The following is a 24,398-nucleotide window of genomic DNA, read 5'->3' on the forward strand; positions in this document are numbered from 1 at the left end:
TCCTCGGAGCTCAGGGCTGATTCTCTGGCGCAGGCTGAGCTCCTGCCTCTTCCCCGGGTCTGTGTCTCAGGTGGCCCCTCCCCTCAGCCATCAGGAACAGTTTCTGGAGGAAATTATTGAGCCACTTCTGCTTTGGGGTTATCTGACAGTAAATGTTTGCATCACACTTTAGAAGTTCCTGAAAAAGGAAAGAAGAGGCCTCTGACGCCCTTGTAACCTTCTGAGGACTGGATCCTGCTTCTCCCAGGCTGTGGTCCCAGCTGGGGCTGCTTGAGGGGTTTCTGCTCTCAGAAACCTCCCTCCTCTGCTCCCCAACCCCTTTCACCCTGGCCCCCTGTTTCCTGAATCTCTAAGCACAGCCAGGTGGGGGATGGGGGGTGGGAGGAGATCCTGGGGGTTCTGTGGGCCTGTGGGCCCAGAACATCCTTCGCCCACACTCACCTCATAGATGGAAACGGCTGCCCTGGAGTCATGCTTGGGGGCCTGGGAAGGGGGATGAGAGCAGACGTCAGGGGACAGGAATGTCCTAAGTGAGCCGGTGCCAGTGCCCAAGCCCAGAAGTTTCTTGTCTCTAATGAGCCACAGCTCATCCCCCTGGGTCTGCTTTCAACACTTCCCATCAGGAGTGACCAGGTTTGTCCCTAACTGCCAGTCTCCAGGCCTATAACATGCACCTCATCCCTCCCTGCTGTACCTCACCCCTCAGGCTTTTTAGCAAGGATCCCCGTCTGATTCTCCCAGCACCCACTCTGTGCCCCTTGCTGGACTCCAGGCTGCTCCCTCAGGGTGGGCTCAGGGCAGGCCACGGTGGTCCCTGCCCAGCTACTGGACAGACAGGGCTGGCTATAACCTGTCTGGGAGGGTGGGAACCTGGGCTGTCAGTCAGTCCCCCTGTTCTGAGTCTGCGCAGCTCGGACCCCCTGGCTTCGGGGATGGGGAGGGGATAGGCTTACTGGAGAGGCAGAGTTGTGGGGGCAACTGTTTCCTGGGGAGCAGAAACCAGAATTAACACAAGGGGTGTGAATGGAGCTCCCTCCTCCAAGGCGGTGGGGGGTTCGTCAGCTCCCAGAGACCCAAGGGTGGGAAAGCATCACCTTGGGAGAGACTCACAGTCCATCTTAGGGTCAAGGGAGCAGCTAAGGCCAAAGGGTGACCCTAGAGCCAGACTCCGCAGGTCAGGACCGACACACCCAGTCTCAGGTCCCCTGTCTTGAGGACTTTATGCTGCTGAAACTCCCCTGAACCCCCAGGCAAGTCAGAGGCCTCATGGGGTGACTGAGGGAATGGACACAGTGGGGCAGCCTCGGGGGTCCCAGCCACTCCCAGCTAGACATGCACTCACCTTGGGGGGACGCCGGGCACCAGTGCTCACTGAGGTCATGCTGGCCTTTGGCCCTAGGAAAGTTCAGACTTAGTTGTGAGAGGTGCAGGGGAAGGTGACAGCTTTGGGGTCAGAGCAGAGGAGAAGAAGGGGACCCGATTCAGAGCAAAGCATGGAGACCTCCTTTCTCCAACAGTGCCACCATGGAGGAGGGCAAAGCCTAAAGACAGGAGCTGAGGAAAGACCTAGAAGCCGCATCTGCCCTGTGACAGAGAGAGGGACCCTCAGGCAGATGAGAGCCGAGGAGGATGTTGACCTGGAGGGACCTGGAATACAAGAGGGAAATCGGACAAGAGTGTGCCTAAGTAGAAGGTCAAGGCCCTCAGGGGAGCCAGGAGCACGTGGGTGCAGGACATCAGGGACCTCAGTGCATCCTGGATTCCTAATGAATGCAGCACCATGCTGCTGCAGACCCCTCGGGTCAGGGGATGTGGAAATGTGGTCATGGGCCCATCCCCTCATCTCCATCCCCCTTGACAGTGGTGTGAGGAAAGCCCTGGACAGGCCATCCCCGTCACCCAGGCTCCCCCTGTCTCCACCATCCAGGCCTGCACTTGACACATCAGCTGTGTGAACTTGGCCTGGATGACCCCTCAGATTCTGATGTTTTAGCAGATCTAAGGTGCCTGGGACCCTGGGGCCCTCCACACAGCCCACTACTCCCTCCTGTTTCCTCTTCTCATCCTTCTTCCCAGTTTCCTCTTCTCATCAGGGAGACCCAGACCCCACACACAGAGGTGCGGCCTTCCCCTCCCCATGCAGTGTTGCCGTCCTGGGAATGTGGGGCCCTGGGAAGGCCATCATACCCTGTAGAGTCCCTGAGGAACAGGAACCACCCCAGGACTCCAGTCAGCACCAGCCCAGCCAGGAGCGCTGTCACCACACCTGCGATGGCCCCGGCCAAGAGGGAGGGGCCAGGGTCTCCTTCAGACGCGCCATCTGCAGGGACAAGATGGAGACTCAGGCCTGTACTTCCTCCCCTGTGGGCCTGTGCCCTACTGAGCAGGTGTCCCTGGGTGCATCTTTCTGAGGTGATGGTGCAGCCTTGTGGGGAGCAAGCCCTTCCTTGTCAATGGCTGTCTCTGGGTGGGTCTCAGCCCAGGGCATCCCTCCCCCTGCAGAAGACCCAGTGGCGGATTCCCAAAAGGCTCTTCACAGAGATACCCCCAGGTGGTCTGAGCAGGATGGTGCCTGTGGGTGAGGATGGGGACCGCCTTCCAGATGGTCCCTGGTCCTCAGCACATCCACCTTGTCCAGGTTCTCAGCTTGAACTGCATCACTCCAAACCCGTCTCTGTTGGCGGCAACTGTCATTGTGCACGTGCCACACGCCCTCCCACTGGAGGAGAGTGCTGTGGTCCCTGAGATTGCATCTTATTCCGGGTACAGAGCACAGTGCTCCCACCTCACCCCTCACAGAACACAGCGACCCTGGGAGGGAGGGGGTGTTGCTTCCATGGCAGAGGGAATGCAGCTGGGACCACAGGGTGGGATCTGGAGTTGAAAGTGGCTTTTAGCCCCACAGAAATGACAACATCAGTGAAGGTTTCTTAGCACTTTGCACTCAACAGAAGTCTGCTTAGGACTCCCCACCTTAAATCCATTGACTGTTTCATAAAAAACTCTGCTAAGCAACTGCAACATAATTGTTACAGATAAGACAAATGTTGTTTTGAGTTTGATAATTCAATGTAGAGGATGAAGGGTCACTCACTCTGCACAATCAGCCGGAGGGGGTCACTTTCACTGGAATGGAACCCATTGGAGACCTCACACTGATAATTCCCTTCATCTGCCTTCTTGACGGGGTCTATTCTGAGGATGCTGTTCCCCTGGGACAGCTCCATCCTCTCCGTGAGCCGCAGGCTCTGCCCATTGAAGATCCACCGGGTGGAGACTCCAGAGTGGTGTGAGAGGCAGGTCAGCACCACAGAGTCCTTGTGTTCTGTGACTGTGGTGTTGCTGGCTAGGATGGTGGGCTTTGTCACGGACTCTGTGGAAAAGAGAAGACAGGACTGATGGACAGGGAATGGCCTGGGGCCTCTCTCCTCCTCAGAGACCTCAGCCGCGTCCAGGTCCCCAGGGAGCTCTGTGAGGTGACCAGAGGACAGCTCTGACCTTGCAGACGGTCATGTGTCTGTTCAGGTGATCTCTGGAGGCGGGGCTGCCACTCCTGATACTAGGAAAGAGATGCAGCTCCCCTGACACCCCCGATATCGGGGGGGGGGGGGTCAGTACCTGGAACCTCTTTGCAGCCACATAGGCATGAACCTCATCCGGTCGAATTTTTCTTCTCCAACAACTTTTCCTGGAACTTTCCTAGGATCTTCTGGGAATTATAAAGACCAGGCCCCTGTCCTCAACTATGCTTCTGTGCTCACTGAGGAAGGCCTCCTGCCATCTCTGGGACCAGGGGAGCTTTACACACGCCGGGAAGGCGCTTCCTGTTGCGACATAATCCATTAGGGAATGAGGATGGCCCAGCAGGTCTTTACTACCTTAGGGCCTGGAGAGGCTGTGGATTGAATACCACAATGACGGAAGCCTCCAGAGAGAAGGGGTTGCCATGTCAGTAAAAGGCTGGAACTCTTTGCCAGGTCTATAAACCGTATCATTTGGGCACTGCCCCTTCCTCCCACAAGGGCTGTCATAGGTGCATCCACTGTGTGCTCAGTACATCACAATCCATGTTCTACTTTTGTAGACCACATGTGGCCAGTGTCCACAGCATTACACAGCTGTGACTTCAGAGCCAGGACACGGCTCAGATGGGTCTGCCCCGGAGCTCACTCTTTCCCACGTCTCTGCAGCCTGACCCGAGGAAGGCTAGGGTGGTGACCAACGGCACTAGTGAGCAGACTCCAGGACAAAGCCACACGTGTCCTTCTCCAGCCTCCCGGGCCGACCACAGATTGTGTCAGACAGAGTCAGGGCACCGGAGGGCTGGGGGCAGAGCAGTGAGGCAGAGCCCTGTCCTCATCACCTCAGCGAGCTTCTTCATCCCCTCACTTAGGGAACAAGCATGTGAGCTTGTTTCAAAGCCTTGAATGTCCCTGTGGCATGTGGAGTTAGGGGAAAAAAAAACAGACAACAGAAAGGGATGTGTCAGTGATAGAAGAAAGCATCCTGACCTTGAGGTTGCTTTTCCCTTCCCCTCTTGAAGACCTTCCCATAACATGGGGGTCTCTGGGTTGAGAGAACCCCCTCCCCACATTCCAGATGGAAAAGAGATCTGCACTGAGAAATAAGAGAAGCCAGGGCAGGGAGAATTTGGGATTTCCTGTGTTGGGCACAGGCTGGGAGAGCACTTCTTCAGGATCTTTCTGGAAAACCACAGACGCTGTGGATCATGAGAGTTCTGTTGTCCAGGGACAGCTCCAGCCTGGCACTGACTGGGAGGCTCTGATTGTTTATCAACCAGCGGTAGGTTGTGTTCTGGGTCTCAGGTTCACATGTGAATGCTACAGAGTCCTGGTCCTCCATGGGGTCAGAGTTGTGGCTCGTGATGAAGGGTGTGGGTAACTCCGCTGTGCAGATAACAGAGAGAAGGTTACCTCTTTGTTACACTGGATCCTTCCAAAGGCATCTTTCAATCAGCATTGGCAACTCTTGCCTCACCTCACCCTGAGTCTCTAAAAGTTTAAGGCAGGTCTTTGTGTTACCAGATAAGTACTTGGCAACCTGGGTGCTCAGAGAATGTAAGGCCCACCTTACATATATCCGGGACAATACACAGACTCCCTCCAGTGCTATTCAAGGAGCAGGGTTTGGTCAGGAAAGACGCAGGATGGGAGTCAGGGCCACCAGGCACGTCTCCTGGGCTCTGCAGTGACCAGATGGGGCCTGACCCCCTCTGCCTCCTCACCTGAGTGAGCGCCTGCTGAGGTCCCTCCCAGCTGCACATCTACGTGCCCTGCCTGGTGTGTCTTGGAGGCCTCACTTGTCAAGGGTGTCAGATATGGACAATATGGGACCTGTCATTATCCTGAACTCTGAGGATACTGGGCAGCCCAGCTGGGAACTGCATGTTGGGAGCAGAAATAACCCATAGGAGACCCGGAGCAAACCCAATGTGCAGTTCAGTGGTCAAGCTAGGGGTCCATGGTAGGGTGGGGGGCAGTTCTTCCCAGGTGTTCGATGGTGACTAACAAGAGGCTGTGAAATTGTAGAGGGCAGAGTCCAAGGAATGATCTAGAAAAAAGTGAGGGGAACCGACAGAAGCTGGCTGGCTTTAACAGCAGATTTCTGTTCTCTGCCCTTGGTCTTTAAAGTCCTTTTCCCCGTGCTGAGGTCCAGGGAGGATCGTTTTTATCTTTTCCTGAAATCATGTGAACGTTCTCAAACGCAGAAGGGGTGACTGGTGGAAAGTGAGGGAGCATAAACTTGCTGAGATACGGCTCTCATAAACCATTTGTGTTGGGCAGCTCTGTGTTACAAATTTGTGGAGGAGCATACCTGTGTGTGAATGGGCAGGTGAGACAATCAGATAGTGCCTGGTCTGCCCCACTCCTCCATGGGGAAGGGTCTCAGGACCACTGGGGAGGGCTGAGAGTCTCACTCCAGGACAGGGATTGTGAGTCCCAGGGAAAAGTGGGTCAGGTGGGCCTCTGTGCTTTGGGGAATGGCAGACCTGTCCCCTCTGCCCCTGAGTCGCTGGTTAATCAGCGTAGAGAGTAGACAGAGGAGCTGCCTGTCCACATCACATGGCCCGTTCCAGTTGGCGGCATCATTAAAGGGAAGGGACCTGGATGGGGACACAGTGGACACTCCTCCCATTGTGTTGAGCCAAATGGCTCATGATGAGCCTCGCAGGAAGGGTGGGCCTGGGCACGGGTGGTAGTGGAAAGAGAACGGATGGTCAGCCATCAGCAGGAGAACCTGGGAAGGCTTAGGAGGATGAGGAAGCTGTGCAGAGCAGGGGCAGGCCCAGCTGGAATGAAGGGGGAGGCAAGGAGCAGAGAGAGGCACAGACATCTGTGGGAGTGAGCAGCGTGTGTTACAAGTGACCTTAAAGACCCCAAGGGCCTGACACAGCCCCAGAAACAGGACCAGCACTGCCCTGAACAGCCCACCTGGCCAAGCAGCCCTGGGTCATCCTGGACTCAGCCCTGGGGTAGCGTAAGGAGCAGAGGGTCAGAGGGGTGGCCTGTGGGTCTCAGCCCTGAGGGACAGGGCACCAGGGTGGCCAGAACTTCCTAGGAATCTGCATCCAGGCTCCAGCTCTGAAGAAACTGTGGATCATTCATTCCTTTGCCATTCATTCCTTCCTTCCTTCATCAAAGAGCAATGCAGAGTTTGTTCCTGTTTGGCCTGAGCTAGTTGTAGGGTGTATTGTGGGGAATATGAAAGCAAGTCCTGTCCTTTATCATCTAGTAAGAGCGACTCCAACACATCAGCAAACAAATACACGGTTTCAAGTCCATGTAGGGGGCATGTGGACCGGCTGCCAGGTGGGGCCTGGACATTCCTGGCACAGACTCTGATGTTGACCCAGGTAATTAGTCCTAGACTTAACACTTATTATTTCTCCATTTGCTCTTTCTAAGTTTGGGATGTTTATAAAGAAAGGATCTGAACCAAAGGCTGCTCTCTGGGTCCATAGAGGCCTAATTAGGCCTCATGGGGAGGGAAGGTCAGGGCTGTGGCTGCAGACAGACCATGAGGTGACTCTGATCTGCCTGTCATGACCTGTGTGATCCTGATTCAGTGACTTCACTCCCTGTGCCTGTTTCCCCTCAATAAATTAGGAAAAAATGGCAAATGGTATGTGGCTTCCCATGCTATCTGTGAGTTAACTTTAAAAATCCTCACAATCACCTAATCCAAAGCTTGGTTTGCAAGGAGCTGCCAAATAAATGGCATCTGTCATAATCTGTCTCCATGAAGGGCTCCCTGTGCTGATCCCTGGTGGACAAGGGGCTGCCTAGAGCATCTTGTCTCCTCTGTTCTTCCCCCTGGGATTGCTGACCCTTGTGAGGCATCTCCTAAGTTTCCCAGGCAGTCAGCTAACAGCCTGGGGCCATGGTCTGTCTGTGTCCACACCTCTGTGTGTCAGGGGAAGGACTGAGCTCTGTTGGGGCCTTGCTGTAGCTCTTGGGGCTGAGCCCTGGTTGGTGACCAGCTCCAAGTGGCCACGGGACCCAGGCAGCTGGGAAACCATTGCTCCCAGTCAGCCCTGTCATAGGCCAAACCCAACCCTGGCCACAGGCTCCCCAGGGTCACCTGGAGTCAGGAGTCCTGGACAGGGACCTGGGGTAGGGACTTCCCGAGGCTGAGCTCATCCATGGGGATTCCAGGGAACCCCCAGGCCAGGTCCTGAATGAGTCCTACAGGGTCTCTCGGGGCCACGTTCACGGGGAGGGGCTGAAATCGAGCTCCCCGTGCTGAATGACTCCCCAGCAGACTCAGCCTTTTGTTTGCAGTGAATGTCTACAGAGTCTGGTTTCAGGGATGGAAATTTGATCTTATGAACTTTGTCTCCCTTGTGTGTATCCTGCACCGAATGCCCAAATCCCAACACAGGGATGGAATGCAGAGTGGTTGTGGGCCCAGGATATTATCTCTGCCTGTGGTAAAATTAACTCCACTCCTCTGCACCCAGAGGTCACAGAAGGGTCACTCACGGTATATGCGGAACCATCCAGTGGATAGCTCAATCTGAAGGTTTCTCTTTAATACTTGTAGGGTGTAGGCTCCTGAGTCCCCCTGGGTGACGTTCTGGAGCAGCAGGGATCCATTGGGGGTATTCTCTCTCGACCGCTGTGGGCAGACCCTGGGGTTGTTTGTTGACTGTCTATTACATATGCTAGAATTTGATGGCCTTCGTCCGCCTTTTCCCCCTTGAACCAGCTATAGCCATAAGAATTCTCTGGCTGATTGTGGACAAGCAGAAGAACATCGTTCCTTTCAGCAGTATTGAATGGCACCGATTCAATCCTGAGTTGGGCTGTGATGGGTCGGCTCCAGATGATCAAAACTGAGACTAGTAGCAAAGAGAGAAAATAAATCAATACTTATTTTGTACACAATACACATGTATGCAATACACATGTCCTGGGATGGAAGGTGGGTCCCTAGAGACTGAGCAGTTCTCTTCATCCATCAGACATCTGTTCACAGCAGGGGTTGTCCTGGGAGGGGCCTTCCCTGGCCGTCTCCCCTCCTGGCCTCTGTCTTCCCTTCTCTCACCCTTCCCTGCTCTGTCTCCTCCGTGGTGCCATCAACACCTGACATCACATTCTCCATACTTTTGCTTGTCCATCTTCATCCCCCATAGAGCATGAGCTCCATGAGGGCAGGGGCTTGTCGTGTTCCTTGTAGCCTCAGAGCCTAAAACACGCGTGTAATGTTGAGTGAGCTATTGCATGTTCCCAGGGCCCTCCATGTCCTGGGGTTTATGTGGCAGTAAATATAAAGATAAATTCTGAGGTTCCTGGATAAAGGTAATGGTTGGTGTTCCAGTTATTTCCTTCTGCCAGTGTCACTTTTGATGTAAATTATTACTGTTTATTAGTCTTCAGACTTATGGCTCAGCCATGACTAATTTGGGAAATACAGCAATTGAGGTTTTCCTCTCTCTTATCAATTATCATGCACTCATGAGATTTTTGCTGTTGCTGAGACCCCCCCTCCTTTCTCTGTCCCTCTTTCCCCTCTCAGACTTTGTCCTCCCGGCAGACCCAGGCAGTTTCTGCGCCCCTATTGGCCCCCCCCCCCACGCCCACACCCAGGGGCTGCCTCCTCTCACCTGTGAGCAGGGGCCCGAGCCGGGGGGTCCTGTCCTCTGCGGGGAGGGCCTGACGGGGGCTCCATGGGTCTCTGCTGCCTGCTCTGTGCCTCCGTCTGTGGAGAAGCCGTCCAGCTCCAGACACCCTCGCAGACAGGCGGCTCCTGACCTGCGGGCTCTGGGCCCTTCCTCCCTCTGCCCTGACCACCACCCTTCCCCGGGGACGGGACTGCTTTCCATCATATGGGCAGGGGCGGGGTCTCTGCTCTGACAACTGTCTCCTCCTCTCCCCTTCCAGCCCTGTCTCCCTGTCTCCCCTTCTTTCCCTTTCTCTTTTGTGCACTTTTCCTTCCTCGGGGAACTACAGAGACTCTACCCTCTTCCCCCATGATTCTCCCCCTTCAACACGCACCCACACACGCACACTCACTCGCCCTCAGTGTCCCTGCCTTTCCCATGCCCCGGCTCAGGGCGCACAGTCTGCCGTCCCCTGCCGCCCCCTCTCATCCCCATCAGGCTTTCACCTTCCGAGCAGGAGCCCCGGGGCTCTATCAGAACTGTCCCCTCAGGGTTTTCACCCCGACTGTGCATCTGATTCTCTGTGGAATTTGATAACAGGTGGCGAGATGCTCAGTGTCGGAAATAAAGCGGTACCTGTAAGGGAATAAACGCTCTCTCGGTTCTGGAGGAGAAAAGAATTTATTTACGATCTTGCAAGATGGGGCGTCCAGCCAAACACGCGGAAGGCTGGCGCGCCAGAGGAAGAGAATGACGATCTTTAAATCTCCTACTCCTAATTCGCAAGTCCCTCCCCTGTTTCCCCATTGACTGGGTACTACAGAGGTTACAGCCTATCCGAGAACACTAACTAATTCATCTTTTGAGATTTTAATTTGTACAGCCAATCCCAGAGAGCCAACTAGCTCATTATTGAGATTTTGAACTGATTAGCCAATCCCCCCCCAAATTTTTATTTTTTTTTTTATTTTTTATTTTTTGCTGTGAGTTCCCGCCTCTGATACTACCTCATGTCTCTTTACATCAGGCAGATTCTCTCTTCTCTTTGGGGCTTGTTTAAACTGGTTTTGCCTCCATTTCCCTTATTCCATGCTGTCTCTATGTGAAAACGAAACTTATTCCTTTCTTACACTCGGGGGACACCCCAGAAATATGGCTTCAGCAGCTGCACAGGGACCATGGATGCCCAGCTGGGCTGAGGACCAGGGGTCTGTGGGTGGGGGTTGGGGGTCCCTCACCCCCCTGTGCATCCAGTGGTCTGAAGATCTTGTCAAAATATACATCCTGCCCACAGGTATGGGGCACACTTGAGCCTCAGCGTCTCACAGGCTCTGAGGTAAAGCAGATCAATGTGGCCTGTGAGCCTAATTTTGAAAAGCAGTTCTTCTGGGCCTGTTCCAGTTTGCTAATGCTGCCAGAATGTAAAATACCAAAAGTAGATTGGCTTTTACAAAATGGGTTTATTTGGTCACAAAATCACAGTCTTAAGGCCATAAAAGTGTCCAAGGTAAGGCATCAACAGTAGGGTACTTTCACTGAAGAACACTGATGGCTTCCGGAAAACCTCATTCAGCTGGAAAGGCCCAGGCACATGGCTGGCGTCTGCTCTAGGATTCTGCTTTCAAAATGGCTTTCTCCCAGGACGTTCCTCTCTAGGCACTTGCGGGTGTTCTCTTAGTTTCTCCCAGGCAAACTTGGCTAGCAAATGTTTACTTTCAACAGCTATCTCCAAAATGTCTGTCTAAGCAGCAGCAGGGAGCTCCTTCTGTCTGAGTTCTTATAGGGCTCCAGTAAACTAATCAAGTCCCACACTGAATGGGTGGGGCCTCACCTCCATGGAAATAAGCTAATCAAAGGTGTTACCCACAGTTGGGTGGGTCATATCTCCATGGAAACAACCTAATCCAAAGATTCCAACCTCATCAACACTAATACGTCTGCACCCACAAGACTGCATCAAAGAACATGGTGTTTTGGGTGACATAACACATCCAAACTGGCACAGGGCCCCAGGCCCTAGAGGACCCCTTCCCACACCTATGCTGACCCTCTGCTGTTTTGTGGACTTGGGTCTGTTGGCACTAGGGACTAATTTCCATGTGTGGCACAGAAACCCAGCTGGGCACCTGGGGTCTCCCCAGTGTCCTCAAATGCACTGGGAAGGTTGGATTTCTGCCCAATGAGAGGGTCTGGCCCTGGGGCCAGAGAGGGGCAGGCTGAGTGATAAGGATGACAGGGTCCCCGCTTTCTTCTCCGGGGTCACCAACCTGACCTCTGTTTCCAGGGACTGAGACTCAGAACCACAGGGTGTCTCAGAGGGACTTGCCAGGTCCCAGGGAGTGGGGGGAGGTTCCATGCTTGTCCTGGAGGAGGGGGACTGCAGTGGTAGGAAGCTGGGGGCTATGGGCCCCATGTCCTCAGGGAAGGTGCAGGTGACCCCCCCTCTGTGTCTGCTTGGCTCAGCCATGTCCAAGAGTCTGTCCGTGTTGCTCTGACCTCCCTGGAGGCCTCTGTCCTCTGCCCGGCTGACACTCCTGTGGTCCCCCTGCTTTTCCACATGGCCAAGGCCCAGCAGAGAGGGTGGCTGCCCAGGGACCCAGCACACAGGGCTCCAGAGGCCCCAGGATGGAGCAGGCTCCGAGGAGACTCCCAGAAGCATCTATGGGACCAAGGGCTGGAAATCACGACTCCATTTCAACTTCTTTCTAACTCATGTTCATGCCTCAGTGGAATCATTTCCTGTGCTGTGTGTTGTTGGCGCCCCCAGGAGGTCACGAGGAGACTTGCAGTGAGCATCCTGCACTGCTCCAGGGGTGCTGACCACCTCCAAATGGTGTGACCCCTTCTTGACCCCTGAGCACTGATGGGCTCCAACTGCAGGGTCAGCCTGGTTCATGTTCTCTGTGGGGTCCCCAGGCTGCCCCCGACAACCATCCAGTGCAGGGTGAGCTCCAGGAGAAGCCATGTGTTAGAGGACCCAGGTCCAGTGTCAGGAGGACCGTTGATCACAGGAGGGCGCTGCCCCAGGAGGAGCTCTTTGTCACCAAGGTCTAAAGGAAGGGCCCTGTGGGGTCTCTGGAGGCCTGTGGGCAGGTGCTGACCTGGAGGCTTGTCCCCTGAGGGTCCGTGTTTCCCTCCGTCACACACTGGGGCATTGCATCAAAGCCACCTGTGTCCCCCTCTGTCATCTACTCTAGTCATCCCCACAGGGTCCAGGAACCAGAGCAGCTCCTTCTGGAGACTCAGCAGTTCCCAGGGTTCCTCTTTCTAGAAGGGGAGGGGAGGCCCCATGGGGTCCCTCGGCCCCTCTGGGATGGACACAAGGCAGATCCTGTGTGATCCTGTACATGGCCTGCACATGAAGTTCCCGCATCCCCAGGAATTCCGGGGCTGGTGGGATGATCTTGGGGACCACCGAGGTGTCTCCACAGACCAGGGTCCACCAGGCTGGGCAGACACACCCGGACTTATTCTGTATTTTGTGTTGGGTCAGGCTTCTTTGTGAGGAGAGGAAGGACATCCTGGAGATGTGAAGTGAGCACAAGTTAGAGGTGGGGAAAGGGTGTCAGTTTCAGGGAAAGAATCACTTTCTGAATTCTCACTGTAGGGAAAGCACCTCGTGTACTTGTAGCATAATAGAAGAGGGACCTTTTAGCCCAGGCCCAAGCCTGAGCAACCGCTGTCGGGGAAGGATGGTGGGTGAGGAGGGAGGAGGCTGCAGAGGGAACGGCCTCCGGGTGGACAGAAGCCTGGCTGGGCGCAGGAGCTGGCAGGGTCCAGTGTGGGTGCAGCTGGAGAGCGAGGGCGACCGTGGGCTGCGGGGACGCTGGTGAGGGTCAGACCCTGCGGGGCGGTGGGCGACGCTGAGGGAGGGCGGCCTCCTCCCGGGAGGCTCCGGGTGCGGGGAGCTTGGCCGCCCCCTGCTGGGCAGAGAGGGCAGCGCAGCAGAAGAGTCACCTGCCGCGCACTCCTGCGTGTTTCCTTGAACCTCAATCCGCAGACATCAGTCCCAGGGGCCACATGCGATGTTAACGGCCCGTCATCCGTGAGTGCCGCTCTCTGTCGCTTCAAGGTCTCTCGCCTCCCCTCCTCCCCAGTGAGATGACCCCAACTCAGATTTCTAGGAACTTAGGTCAGTGTGTTTTCGTCCCTAGTATGTTTACCATGTATGTCCTTGGTGGCTGTGATGTCTGTGGCCTGGGAGCTGGGCAGGTGGGTCTGTGAGTACAAGGTAGGAGCAGCGGAACCAGGCCTGTCAAGAGGGGCAGGTCTGTGTCAGGGGAGCAATGGGGAGAATGGAGAAGCCAACTTCACTCCTCATTTCCGGGGCTTGGGACCCGAACAGAGGTCCCAACCCTGGGACAGACAGCACTTCACACGTCTTCATGCCCCTGAGCTGAGTAAGGTGGGTGCTCCTTCCTCTTCTGTTCATCAGCTCCTGGAGCTCATTTGCCCCCTGTGCCATGACTGAGTCCCCAGGTGCTAGTCCCCAGGGGATCAGGGTTGTTGTTGACAGTCTTTGTCCATTTTGGTGTCCCCTGGTGCTGAGATGGCTTCACAAGCCAGACTGGATGCCCACAGGGCCTGGATTTCCTACTCGCCCCACTTCCTCTTCTCCATTTTTCGGTTTCCTTTCTTGCACCCTTTTCTCCCTTGGCCGCTGCGGACAACCTCTCCTGTCCACCCCAACTCCTGTCTCCATCCCAGGCAGCAGCCCCTGCCCTCACTGCCTCGCTGCTGGGCTTCGCTACCTCTTCCATTTCCTGAACCCCTGAATCCCTGTAGGGAAGCAGGGAGAGGCTGAGGTGGCGCTGTCCATGGTGCTTCATCTCTTGGCCTCTTTGAAAATGAGCAGTCCTGATTTATCACCAGGAAGGAGGCCCCGGGAGGGAGTTCTCTTTCAGGGGAGTACAGTTCACAGGTGAGAGTCCCGCTCCTGGAGCTGGAGTAAGCCTCTGTGAATTGCAGGGACCCAGCTCCGCCTTGTGCACCGTCTCCTGCTCTGAGAATTCCCTGTAGTTGTTTTCTTGAGTTATGCCTGAGCCTAGTGAGGTCTTACTGGAAGGCTCAGAGTGTTCAGAAGATGGTGTGGAGGCCTTGGAAGGTCCTGTGTCCTAACACTGAGGGTCCTCAGCCCCTGTCCTAGCTCCCACCACCAGTCTGAGTAATGGGGTGTTTCAGTTAAAGCCTGAACCATGAAAAGGCGTGTGTTCTGGAGGTGGTACTGAGTCTGAGGCCCCCCGGCCCCTCAACTTCTTCTGGGGGGTTCTCCAACCTCTGCACACCCGGGGGACCCAGACCTCATTTTATAATGGAGGTGGGTGGGATCCGTAGAAGCCCCACCTCTGGGGACCCTCCGTGTGGCGAGGACTGTGGGAGTACCCAGTCCAGGTCCCTTTGGTCCAGAATGCCATTTTTGTGGATGTTGAGAGAAGGCAAAGAATCTGAAAATAATTGTCGAAGATTTGGAAGTCTTTCCTACCATACGTTGTCACTGTATCCCCACACTCCAGGGAGCATCTGGGGAGCTGTTTTGCATTCTATCAATGCCATGAGAGAATTTCTGGTGTTTAGAGGGTGGCGGATAGAGATAATAAACATAGTGTAAGATGTAGGACTGTCCCACATAACGAGGAATTTCCCATCCAAATGCCACCAGCGTCCTCGCTGAAGCTGTCAGAGCCCAGCACTTCCTTGTACCTCACACCAGGGAATGACTTGTCTCAGCTTCAGTGACTGGCAAGTGGAAAACATCAAAATAAAAGCTAGATTTTCGGATCCCACTGCAGGACTCTGTATCTAAAATAATAGTTTCCCTTGAACACGTACAAAAGTTTAATTTCAGCCACAATTTTAATATTCTATGAATCTTTATTTCTAAGAAAATAATGTATCTTCATTTATTTACTGAGTTGCTATGTTAACGCATAAGTTGCATGCACTGGAAAATTTGAAAAAAAGTTTTGAAGAACATGCACACTTAGAAAGGGGTAGTGCAAAGATGTGGAGACGAGTGAGGTTGTGTGTCCCCCTCATCCTGCTTTATTTTTCTCTAGCCGATGTCCTCACCAGCTACGTATATGGTTATGTTCTTCATCTTCTGTCCTCCCACCATGAGAGAGGTGACTGATTTTATTACAGTCACATTCTCTGACTTTGATAACTTGAGAGTATCATGAGAGTGGTGTTTAAACAGTATTTAAAGATGCTTTGGATGTAAAGTGTCCAAATGACCTCTTACCTGGACTCTGGCCCCCTCTACTATGTCAGCAATATTATTTTCAATTTGCTTAACTTAAACAAATGGCATTGAGCTACACAAGTGTTCTACACTTAATATTTTTTATTTGACATTGTTTTTGTGATGTACCCTTCATTTTAATTTATATCTCTAATTTACTGTTCTCAAACAGGTTTATTTTGCCCACAGGGGGTCATTCATTGATATCTAGAGTCATTTTGAGTTGTCAAAACTGGGGTGGGGGATGGGCTCCAGTGGCTGGAGGCCAGGAATGTTGCTAACATCCTACAATGCACTAGACATCCTGAATAACAAAAAAATCATCTGGCCCAACGTGGAAGTGATGTCTGGGTTGAGAATCTCTGCCTAAAGGGGCCGTATTAGGCATCTCGGAAAGATCATGATAATCTCTGATAATGAAACTGCCTCTTTTTATTATTGTAATTCTGCTTTTAATGAGAACAAATCTTTATATCTACACACTGGGAAAACAGGTGAAGTAGGAAAGGAGGGCTGCCTTCCTGTCATGTCTGCTCCCAGGGAAAGGCAGGGAAGAACGGGCAGGGGAAGAGAAGGTCTTTCATGGTCGGCATCCAATAGACTAGCCCCCGTGGGAAAGGAGCCTGTCCACCCTCCTCCTGCATCTCCCACAGACACCTGGGCCTCCAGCTTCTTTGAAGAGAGGACCCAGGGGCCCCTTGGCCACCACCATCCCCTTGATGTGTCTGCAAGAAACCTGGGGGTGCTGATTCAGCAGTGGAGAGGCTGAGGCCACCTTGAGGGGCCTAACTGGGACGAGGTGAGGGGAACGCAGGGCATTTCTGAGGTGGTGAGAGGTGCGGGAGGGCAGGCTACCCTTCCGCCGAGATGCAGGGGGACTGAGACCCGATGGCCTCCGTCGTGGTGGTCACCGAGGCTGGAAGGCCCTTTCCCACCAAGAAGCCCCGCGGTTTCTTCCAGGGGCGCATTCTCGCCAAACCAGGAGAGAGTTAAGTGAAGCCGACTGCTCTGTCTGCGCTGTACCCCGAGCCGCGTGGGGCCAGGGTCCGGGAAGATCGTGGAGATCGCTCCTCCTGAGTACGGGGGCGGGGGACGCCCAGCATCCCCGGGCAGGCCCCAGCTCTGCGGGGTTGCACCCTCAGAGGCGGCGCTGAGGGCCGCAGGCAGTGCAAGAAAGGAAGCCAGAGTTTGGACGGACGCTGTTCTTTGAGATCGGCGAGGAGAGGAGCCAGGAGCGCGCCCCTCCGCGGTTGGAGGGTCCCTTCCTCTGTGCCTAGGCCAGTGTCTGGGAGGAGGAGAGGGATGCGGGCCTGATTTCCAGGGCTGCAGGGACAGCGCCAGACCCGCGCCCCAATCCTCAGCCCGGAGCCGGGAGCGGATGCAAGCTCCTCAGGCCTTGGGCCCCTTCCAGCCCACAACAGCGGCCACCGGTGCCGCCCAGTCATCCCCTGAGGACACCCCATGCTGGCCCCTTGGCTCCTAAGGTCCAGGCCCTCCAGACACCTCTGGAGACCCAAGTCCCAGCTGCTTTCTCCCTGCAGAGCCAGGGTTCTCTCCAATATCACCTACCCGACGGCCACCTACTGCTGTTCTAGATGACAGGTCTGCCCAGCCCCAGGCTACCCCCTTTCTCTCTGCTCTGTTCTTTCTCTGTGGAACCCCCAAGCAAAAGATACTGTTTGGAATGATGAAACACCATTTCACCACTCTTCAGGACACTTCTGCTCTCCCCATATTGGATCCCAAATTGGGGGCCCCACAAATAAAGAGATGGGAGGCCCCTTGGAGTCCAGAGCCCAGTTCCACCTGCTGCACCCCCCATCCCAGGCTCACAGTGGATGAGAGCAGACCCCAGGAGGCCTTCGCTGTGGGGGTGGGGCCCCTGGGCAAGGGTGGCTCGGGCTCCGTCAGTCTAGGAGGCTGCCTTTGGGGAGTGTGACGGTGTGATAGGTGCCTTTAGGAAAGACACTGGCTTCCAGAAGCTTCTGATGGCTGCAGACGTGACCGAAACCACATGTAGGGTTCAATTGACCATTGAGATCCCCCACAAGGAAAGCGCACTCAGGACCTTAGGGCCTCAGCCCCGCACCTGCTGGGCCATAGCCGGGCGGAAACAGGGATATCCCAGGGGCAGAGCAGCAGCACCCTGTACCCACTCTCACAGACCCCTTGAGGCCAGGGACGCTCAAGCCTCTGTTTTCCGGCTGCTAGTCACCGGAGTTTGGCTCTGGGGAGGGCAGTGGTCTCTACTTTTGTACTTTAGATTTGAAGTGGAAAAGTATAATGTTAGCTGTTGTGGTGGTTTGAAGCTATACGTACCCCAGAAAAAGATGTCCTTAAAGCTAATCCCTTCCTGTGGATGTGAACCCATTGTAAGGAGGACTTTTGTTGAGGCTACTTCAGTTAAGGTGGGGCCCAGCTCAGTCAGGATGACTCTTAATCCTCTGCTGGAGTCCTTATAAGTGGAATGAAATTCAGACAGAGAGAAAGTCACAGACGGAGTAGCCAGACGCTGAACATCAGCGGAACTGGATACGCCAAGTGTCTTGTCATGTGACACTCCAAGGATGGTGGCAGCCAGCCCCAGAAGCCACAGTCTTTGGGGAGAAAGCATCACCTTTATGACGCCTTGATTTGGACTTTTTTCCCAGCCTCAAACCATAAGTTAATGAATTCCCAGTGTTTAAGCAGAACCATTTCATCATATTTGCTTCAGCAGCCTTGGAAACTAAAACAGCTATTGACAGAAGGGCGCTTCCTTTCTTTGTTGTAAAAATGAAGAAAATACAGTTGGATGCTCCTTTAAGGAAACAGCAAATAACAAGATTAGTGTATTAGTTACAGTTCTCTAGGGAAACAGGAGATATCTGTAAATATGAGATTTTATAAAAGTGTCTCACACAACTGTGGGAATGCACGAGTCCAAATTCTGTAGGGCAGGATGCACGAGTCCAAATTCCATTGGGCTGGCAGCGAACTGGCAACTCCAACGAAGGTGTTCACCGAACTCCCCAGGAGACGCTGGCTAGCCGAAGAAGAAATGATTCTCTCTTCTCCCTTAAAAGTCTTCAACTGATTGGTTTAAATTCAGCTGATTGAATTCTCTCTCATTGCGGAAGACACGCCCTTCATTGATGTAATCAGTCACAGGTACAGTCAATTGACTGATGATTTAATAAACCAGCCTTCTGGTTTATTAACCTGCCACAAATGTCCTTTCAGTAACAGTTAGGACAGTGCTTGCTTGATCAGACACCTGGACACCATCACCTGGCCAAGTTGACATATAAACCTAACCATCACACCTTTCCATCCCTATTTTTTTTTTATTGTGAGCTTTGTTTTTTGCTATGAGTGTATGTGTACATATAGGTATCTATACACATATACATATATACTCCTTAGACACTTTCTCAGTCTTTCCTTGTTGTTCATGACATTGACATTGTTGCACAGTACTGGCCAGTCATTTTGTAATATATCCCTCCATTTGGTCTTTTCTGATGTTTTCTCATGGTAAGATTAGTGTTATGCATTTTGGGCAGGGATTCCATAAAGTAATGCTGTGACTTTCTTAGTGTATCATATCAGGGCACACGTGATATTGACATGTCAAGTCATACCTGGTTACGTTAACTGATAAATTAGGTGGTATCTGTGGGGTGCCTCCATTGTAAAGTTACCAGTTTTCTTTTTGTAATTAATAAATATCTTGAAGGAGATACTTTGAGACTATGTGAATATACTTTCTTCAAACTTTTGTCCACTAATTTTAGAATTCATTTGTGGGCACTTTTCTGCAATAAATTTTACTGTACTGTTTGCCTAGCAGTATTTTTTTTTTAATTACACTTCTTCCTTCTACAGTTATTAGTTGGAATTATTTTGTAAGTATGATATGTCCCTTTTCCCATTTATTTATTTATTCAATTATTTATATCAGTGTGACCTCAGGGATATTTACTTTTGTTTTCTGGGTTATAATCTAATATATCATTATTTTGTAATTCAAATTTTTCCAGCTTTGGTTATTAGGAGTGACTTCAGCTTGGCTTCTTTGTCCATGCCCCATACATTTTTGTACCTTTCCAGACTTTCTGGATCTACCACATGCCTCAGACTCATTTTGCCTGCCCCAGCCATGGAATCAGCCACTTCCCCAAAGAGTCCAGCTTTCTCTATTGTGGAATGGTGTTACAAAAGAAGATCTACACACTATACCACATGCTGTAATTACACAGTTTTTGAAATATGTTTTAATATCTGGTAGGGCTAATCTTCCCTTTTTGCCTTTCTTTATTAGGATTTTTCTGGCTATTGTTTTTTATTTTAAATATGCTTTGTAATCAACATCTCTAGCTCAAGGAAAAAACCTGATGTTGGTTGTTTTCTTTTTAAATAAGTTTTTGTTTTTGAGATTTTTTTAACTGGCTGCTTTGCTAAATTCTCTTAATGATTGGAATAGCTTTTGCCATTGCTTTTTTTTTGCATTTCTCAGATACATAATCATATCATCTTTTTCTTAACGCGATTTTATTGTGATATTTTCACACATCATATAATCCATCCAAAGTATACAATAAGTGGCTCACAGTATCATCATATAGTTGTGCATTCATCACCACATTTTCATTACTTCAAAATGAAGAAAAAAATAAATATAAAAATAAAAAATAACACACAAAACATCTCATAACCCTTGCACCCCCCCCCATTATTTATATATTTCTGTCTTTACTTTATTTCTTGTCTGCCCATGTACTGGATAAAGGAATTGTCAGTCACAAGGTTTTCGCAATCACACAGTCACATGATAAAAGCTATATAGTTATAAAATCATCATCAAGAATCAAGTCTACTGGATTATGATTCAACAGATTCAGGTATTTCCTTCCAGCTATTCTAATATACCAGGAACTAAAAAGGAATAGCTATATGATGCATAAGAATAACTTCCAGAATGACCTTTCCAGTCTATTTGAAATATCAGCCACTGAAACTTTATTTTGTTTCACTTCTTTTCCCCCTTTTGGTCAAGAAGGCTTTCTCAATCCCATGATGCCAGGGCCAGGCTCATCCCTGGGAGTCATGTCCTACATTGCCAGGGAGATTTACACCCCTGGGAGTCATGTCCCACATAGAGGGGAGGCTACTGAGTTTATTTGCAGTTTGGCTGAGAGAGAGAGGCCACATCTGAGCAACAAAATAGATTGTCTAGGGGTGACTCAGGCATAATTATAAGTAGGTTTGATTTCTCCATAGCAGGAATAAGTTTCATAAGGGCAAGTCCCTGGATTGAGGGCTTGATTTATTAAATTGGGAGTTTCTAATGCTTGTGAGAATATCTGAAATTCCCCAGCTGGGGAAGTTTAATATTTCCGCATTTTTCCCTAGTCCCTCAGGGTACTTTGCAAATACTTGTTTATTTTCTGCCCAAAATACTCTGAGATGTATTGGGGTGTTACATTAACCTATACAGAATAACAAGGTCTCATTCCCTATTCTAGGTTCCTTGTAATTATGTTGTTTAAATGAAGTGACCATACAGGTTAAATTGGATAATGTGCTACACAGAATATAAATTTTGTACAAAATAAACCTCTCTTAAATAACAGTTAAGACTCAAGAATAGATGTTACTGCTGTAAGAGCTTACAGTCTAGTAACCTTTACAACAAGCTTTATTGAAAATTCTGTACTCCTGCATCATCATCATTTTTCTACCCTGAAAACCCATGCTCTGAAATTCAATTCTCATAATTTGTTTATTATGGCTAGTTTACATTAGTGAGGCCTTACAATATTTGTCCTTTCATTTCAGGCTTGTTTCACTCAACATCATTTCCTCAAGTTTCATGCACCTAGTTCCATGCCTCACAACATCATTCCTTCTTGCAGCCGCTGAATATACATTTTATGTGTACAGCACAGTTTGCCCTTCCATTGACCCATCAATGTACCCATAGGCCACCTCCATCCTTTGCAAATCCTGAATACTGCTGCCAAAAACACCAATGTGCAAATGCCTATTCATGTCCCTGCTTTCAGTTCTTCCAAGTATATACGAAATAACGGGGTTGCAGGATCATATGGCAACACTATATGTAGCCTCCTGTGGAACCACCACACTGTCCTCCAGAGGGGTTGTACTGTTCTACTTCCCTATCACAGTGAGTAGGTATATCTCCTCTCCACATCTGCTCCAGAACTTGTATTTTCTGTTTCTTTTTTTTTAAATTCAGTTTTATTGAGATATATTCACATACCATACAATCACCTATGGTATACAATCAACTGTTCACAGTACCATCTTATAGTTATGCATTCATTACCCCAATCTATTTTTGAACATTTTCCTTACACAAGAAAGAATCAGAATCAGAATAAAAAACAAAAATAAAAAAAGAACACTCAAATCACCCGCCCATCCACCCTATTTTTCATTTAGGTTTTGTCCCCATTTTTCTACTCATCCATCCATACATTGGATAAAGGGAGTGCGATCCACAGGGTTTTCACAATCACATTGTCACCCCTTGTAAGCTACATTGCTATACAATCGTCTTCAAGAGTCAAGGCTACTGGGTTGGAGTTAGGTAGTTTCAGGTATTTACTTCTAGCTATTCCAATATATTAAAGCCTAAAAAGTGTTATCTGTATAGTGTGTAAGTTGAGAGTGACCTCTCGACTCCATTTGAAATCTCTCAGCCACTGAAGCTTTATTTTGTTTCATTTTGCATCCCCCTTTTAGTCAAGAAGATGTTCTCAGTCCCACGATGCTGGGTCCAGATTCATCCCCGGGAGTCATATCCTGCATTGCCAGGGAGATTTACACTTCTGGGAGTCAGGTCTCATGTAGCGGGGAGGACAGCGAGATCACCCGCCAAGGTGGCTTAGAGAGAGAGGGCCACATCTGAGCAACAAAGAGTCACTCAGGGGGAGACTCTTAGGCACAGTTATAAGGAGATTTAGCCTCTCCTTGCAGCAACAAGCTTCATAGAGGCCAGCCCCAAGACAGAGGGCTCAGCACATCAAGCCATCAGTCCCCAGTGTTTGTGAGAACATCAGCAACAATCCAGATGAGGAAATCCAATACCTCTGAATTCTCCCCCAGCTCTTCAGGGGGGCCCCAAATATATATTTTTATTCTCCACCCAAATTACTTTAGGATTGTTGCTATTTCATTCTAATCTATACAGACCTACCATAGCTCACTTCCTACTCAAAGTTCCATGTAATTGTAGTGTTTGAACAAACTGACTGTAGAAGTTACATTGTTTAGAAAATATAGATCCTACACCAAATAAACATCTCTTCCCTTAGTCTCACATGGAAATTGAAGTTTGAACACAGTCAGTTTCAACCTTTGCCCTTTGGCCCAATTTGCTCTGGTCTTAACCAGATCTGCTTTATTCATATCTCTAATTGAAGTCTGGGCTCTATTTCAGCTTTTTTTTTTTTTTTTAACATTTGCTGTATGCATTAATACTGATATTCATATCTGCTGTGCTCTAGCTCTGAGTTTCAGGTGTCACACAGATACCCAATGTTCCAGAGACCAATCAGGTTATACACACAGGGATCAGCATCTCAGAGTTTAGAGATAGCCATTACAATTCAGGAATAGATTTGACTGCTGTAAGGGCTTACAATCTAGGGACCATTGCAATAATCATTTCCCTGTTAGGCTGTGCTCTAAGATTCAATTCTGAGTTTACACATTGTAGTTAGTCCATATTGGTGAGGCATTATAGTGTTTGCCTTGGTTTCTGGCATACTTCACTCAACATGCTGTCTACAGGATCCATTCACCTCGTTGAGTGTCTAACAGCTTCACTCCTTCTCATAGTTGCTCAATAATCCATTGTATGCATACACCACAGTTCACCATTTTGCTCCTCAGTCAGTGTACCATTAGGCCACCTCCACCCATTGCAAGTCATGAATACTGCCTCCATAAACACTGGTGTGCAAGTGTCCATTCATGTCTCTGCTCTGGGATCTTCCAAATACATACCCCATAATGAGGTTGTAGGACCTTATGGCCCCACATACTCAGCTTCTTGTGGAACCACCACAGTGACCTCCAGAAAGGCTACACCATTCTGCCTCCTCAACAACAGTAAATAGGTACATCCCTCTCTCCATGTTTTCTCCAGCACTTTTACCTCTATTTATGTTTTTTTCCTACAATCTTACAGACATACATTCACATAACATACAGTCGTCTACAGTGTACAATCAGTTGTTCATGGCATCATCACTTAGTTGTACATTTATCACTACAGTCAGCACTTGAACATATTGATTATTATGAAAAAGTGGGGGTTTTTTGGGTGAATAATATAAAGGTAATAGAAAAATTAAAATGTCATACAATACAATTCTAGTTCTTTTTGTAAGAGTTTATTCACACACCATGCAATCCATCTTAAGTGAATAATGAATAGCTCCTGGTATAATCACACAGTTATGCATTCACCACCACAGTCTATATAAGAACATTTTCATTTCTTTGGCAAAGAAAGAAAAAGGGGAAAAAATGAAAGAATAAAGAATAAATTTTATTTAAATTTTTTTAAAAGGGAGAAACTACAACAAGAATCCCATACCCTCCCTTATAGCACCCTCTTATTGACATTTAGTTTTGGTATATTGCCTTTGTTACAATTAAAGGAAGAATATTACAATGTTCCTGTTAGTTTGCATTGATTGTATTTTTTTTCCACATACCATCCCATTTTCAACACCTCACAATGTTGACATTCACTTGTTCTCCCACATATAAAAACTTTCTTCTATTTCTACATTTAATCACCATGATTGTTCACTCTACATTTTTCTTAGTTATACAGTCCTGGTTTTTATCCTCTATCTTTCCTTCTAGTGTCATACATGGTAGTCCTCCTCTTTCAACCATATGCACATTCAGCTTTGTTCATTATACTTAGAAAATTGTGCTATCCATTTCTGGATTTTTACAATCAATCCTGTTGAACATTCTATACTTCAGAATCAAATGCCCAATCTCTAC

General features: G+C 50.0%; 1 protein-coding gene across 1 annotated transcript; it reads right to left on the bottom strand.

The window, feature by feature from the left end:
* Positions 1-3,086: 3,086 nt before the first annotated feature.
* LOC119521165 (carcinoembryonic antigen-related cell adhesion molecule 8-like) lies at positions 3,087-16,333 on the bottom strand. The gene is given in 10 exon segments (XM_037819220.1): positions 3,087-3,373; positions 4,713-4,907; positions 8,004-8,123; positions 8,126-8,392; positions 9,128-9,222; positions 12,472-12,571; positions 12,802-13,047; positions 13,288-13,342; positions 13,852-13,903; positions 16,221-16,333. Coding segments are annotated over 10 exon segments (1,530 nt in total).
* Between the last annotated feature and the right edge of the window lie 8,065 nt (positions 16,334-24,398).

Source organism: Choloepus didactylus, chromosome 27 (genome assembly GCF_015220235.1).
Source record: "Choloepus didactylus isolate mChoDid1 chromosome 27, mChoDid1.pri, whole genome shotgun sequence".
NCBI lineage: Eukaryota > Metazoa > Chordata > Mammalia > Pilosa > Megalonychidae > Choloepus > Choloepus didactylus.